Genomic DNA, 2,607 nt, shown 5'->3' with positions numbered 1-2,607 from the left:
AGATTGAGGTGGTAATTAAAGAATTGTGTCATGCATTTTAATGTGATGGTGGAGAGGTAAAAGATCTGGTATTGCTGTCTTCACAGACTTCAGTGAAAAATGCCTGGGGACTTTAAGATTTCACTGGTGTAGGGGACTGATGAAAGGACATCCTGCTTGCTTTAATTCAAGCACCCCACAGGCTCTTTGTATGGATATTTAATTCTCTCTTTGTGATCAGATATAGATGTAGATGGTATATATATATATATATATATATATATATATATATATATATATATGTATGTTTATATATATATATATATATAGATATAGATATAGATATAGATATAGATAGATATAGATATAGATTATAGATGTAAAAATAAACAGAGGTGTGTGTGTCTGTGTGTGTCTGTGTGTGTGTGTCTCTGTGTGTGTGTATGTGTGTGTGTGTATGTGTGTGTATGTGTGTGTGTGTGTGTGTGTGTGTATGTGTGTGTGTTTTGTTTTTGTTTTTACTGTGATGGAAGACAAGACATACAATGTTTGCTTTCCTGTATGATGGAATGATAGCCTACATCCCAAAACTGGTCCCTATTATAAGCATGGGAAGGTCTAGATGGCTCTAAACTGTTTTGACACAGGATTAGGCGTCAGGCTTGCTTCTATGTTACTCACCTTCATTCTGAGTTTTAAGTTTCCACTGTAGTTAAAATATTCTTTTTTTTCTTTTTAAATTGCTTTATTAATCTAATCTCAAATTATGAAAAAGATTTTTTTTTCTAAAATGGGTTGAATTACCATGCTGATCGGAATGTTTTGAATTCAATGCAATGATTAAACAATGTTTACGTAGAAACTGTTAAGTGGAAACACCAAAAGTTTTACAGAAAAAAAATACCCCACTAAATACAAGCTTGTAAAACATTAGCCATTTTGTGAGCCCAGAGAAAACCTTAGATTTCAAGGTATGAGGCAAAAGTCATAATGATTGTCAGGTTCCAGGGTTCGGAAACTCATGTAAGGTCTCATCTGTTGCTCCTTAGTCATTCTCTTGGCTTCCATCACCTGCCCTACAAATCTGCCAACATCCTCCCCACCTTCATTGTGATCAACGTGTTTATTAGGTATGGCCCATAGAAAGTTAGGCACAAATCGCCTGACTTTCCTTCTGACATTTCCCCCAGGCTTCTTGTTTTCAACCTCTTCCAGATGGTGGGATTCTTCTTCACTTTGTTTGGAGGCCTTCCCAACTTTTTTGTTCTTTTTATTTTTCTCCACAGTGAGATCCAGTATGACTTGCTTGACTTTGGACGCCATTACTCCTGGGCCTATCCTTGCCTTCTCTTCCCAGCGATGCTCACCACCAGGTGCCCCTCGAAGCTTCTGGTCCTCTGACCTGCTGCTCTCTTCCTCCTCCTCCTGCTTTCCGTGCCACCCGGACCCGCGCTCTCTGCGCCACCAGGAACAGATGCCTCTGTTAGGGATGGCGGACTGGCGAGAGTGTGTAGTTAAAATATTCTACAGACCATACTTCTGCTGTACTTTCTCTGGGTTGCCAGGTGAGCTCTGCATGACTTGTCTGTAGAGACTCTCCAACCACTGACTCAAGAAGGGTCTTCTTAAATGCTGGTTGGGATAGAGATAGAGGAACTTTTTTCTCACTTTGTTCTGCCACCTGGTAGCATGCACTCACCCATGAAAGTCTTCTGTGAGTACAGAACCCATAAAAATCAGCTGGGGTACCTCGCCTTTTCTTTTTCAAGGTCTCTCTTCTTCCTGTGCTATTGAAAGGAGAGCAGTTCCGCTGTCACTCCCCCATAGAAGACATGCTTTCACAGTTTCTTGGTTGATTCCCTGACATTTCAGCAGTCTGTGTGTGGATATCATCGTCCAACTTCAAGAAACCTCCTAATATTCCCTTTTACTTAAGCCAAAGATAATTAAGTAATTGTGTGACCAATTTGTATCATGGCTAGGTTCTTCTTCTTCTTCTTCTTCTTCTTCTTCTTCTTCTTCTTCTTCTTCTTCTTCTTCTTCTTCTTCTTCTTCTTCTTCTTCTTCTTCTTCTTCTTCTTCTTTTTCTTCTTCTTCTTCTCTTCCTCCTCCTCCTCCTTCTCCTCCTCTTGCTCCTTCTCCTCTTTTTTTCCCAATTATTCATTCACTTTACATCCTGATAGCTAACCCCACTCTATCCATTTTCACCATCACAGAGTCCCTCCCTCTTTATTCCCTCCCTATCTCCTCTGAAAGAGTCAAGGCTCCCCTAGGTATCTGCCCCCCATCTTGGCACATATTACTCTCTGTGTTTAGATATGGGCCTTGTATCACTGATCTCTTCAATATGTTTAACATGAGTAGGTGTTGGATTTTGTCAAATGCTTTTTCAGCATCTAATGAGATGATCATGTGTTTTGTTTTGTTTTTTTCAATTTGTTTATATGGTGTATTGCATTGATGGATTTTCACATACTGAAGCATCCCTGGGATGAAAACTAATTGATCATGGTTGATGTTTTTGATATTTTCTTGGATTTATTTTACAAGTATTTCATTGAGTATTTTTACATCAATGTTCATAAGGGTGGTTTGTTTTTTTTTTTTTTTTTTTTTTTTTTTGGTCTG

General features: G+C 38.9%; 1 protein-coding gene across 1 annotated transcript; it reads right to left on the bottom strand.

Moving 5' to 3' along the window:
• Nucleotides 1-945: 945 nt before the first annotated feature.
• LOC308437401 (protein BEX4-like) lies at nucleotides 946-1,302 on the bottom strand (the record flags this gene model as incomplete). Its single annotated transcript, XM_080938495.1, has 1 exon — nucleotides 946-1,302. The coding sequence occupies one exon, from the start codon at nucleotides 1,300-1,302 to the stop codon at nucleotides 946-948; it is 357 nt and encodes a 118-aa protein (XP_080794621.1).
• Nucleotides 1,303-2,607: the final 1,305 nt, after the last annotated feature.

Source organism: Micromys minutus, assembly GCF_963924665.1.
Source record: "Micromys minutus genome assembly, chromosome: 26".
In the NCBI taxonomy this organism is placed as follows: domain Eukaryota; kingdom Metazoa; phylum Chordata; class Mammalia; order Rodentia; family Muridae; genus Micromys; species Micromys minutus.
The sequence above is the reverse complement of the archived record's forward strand: the minus strand, read 5'-3'. Positions and strand labels throughout refer to the sequence as shown.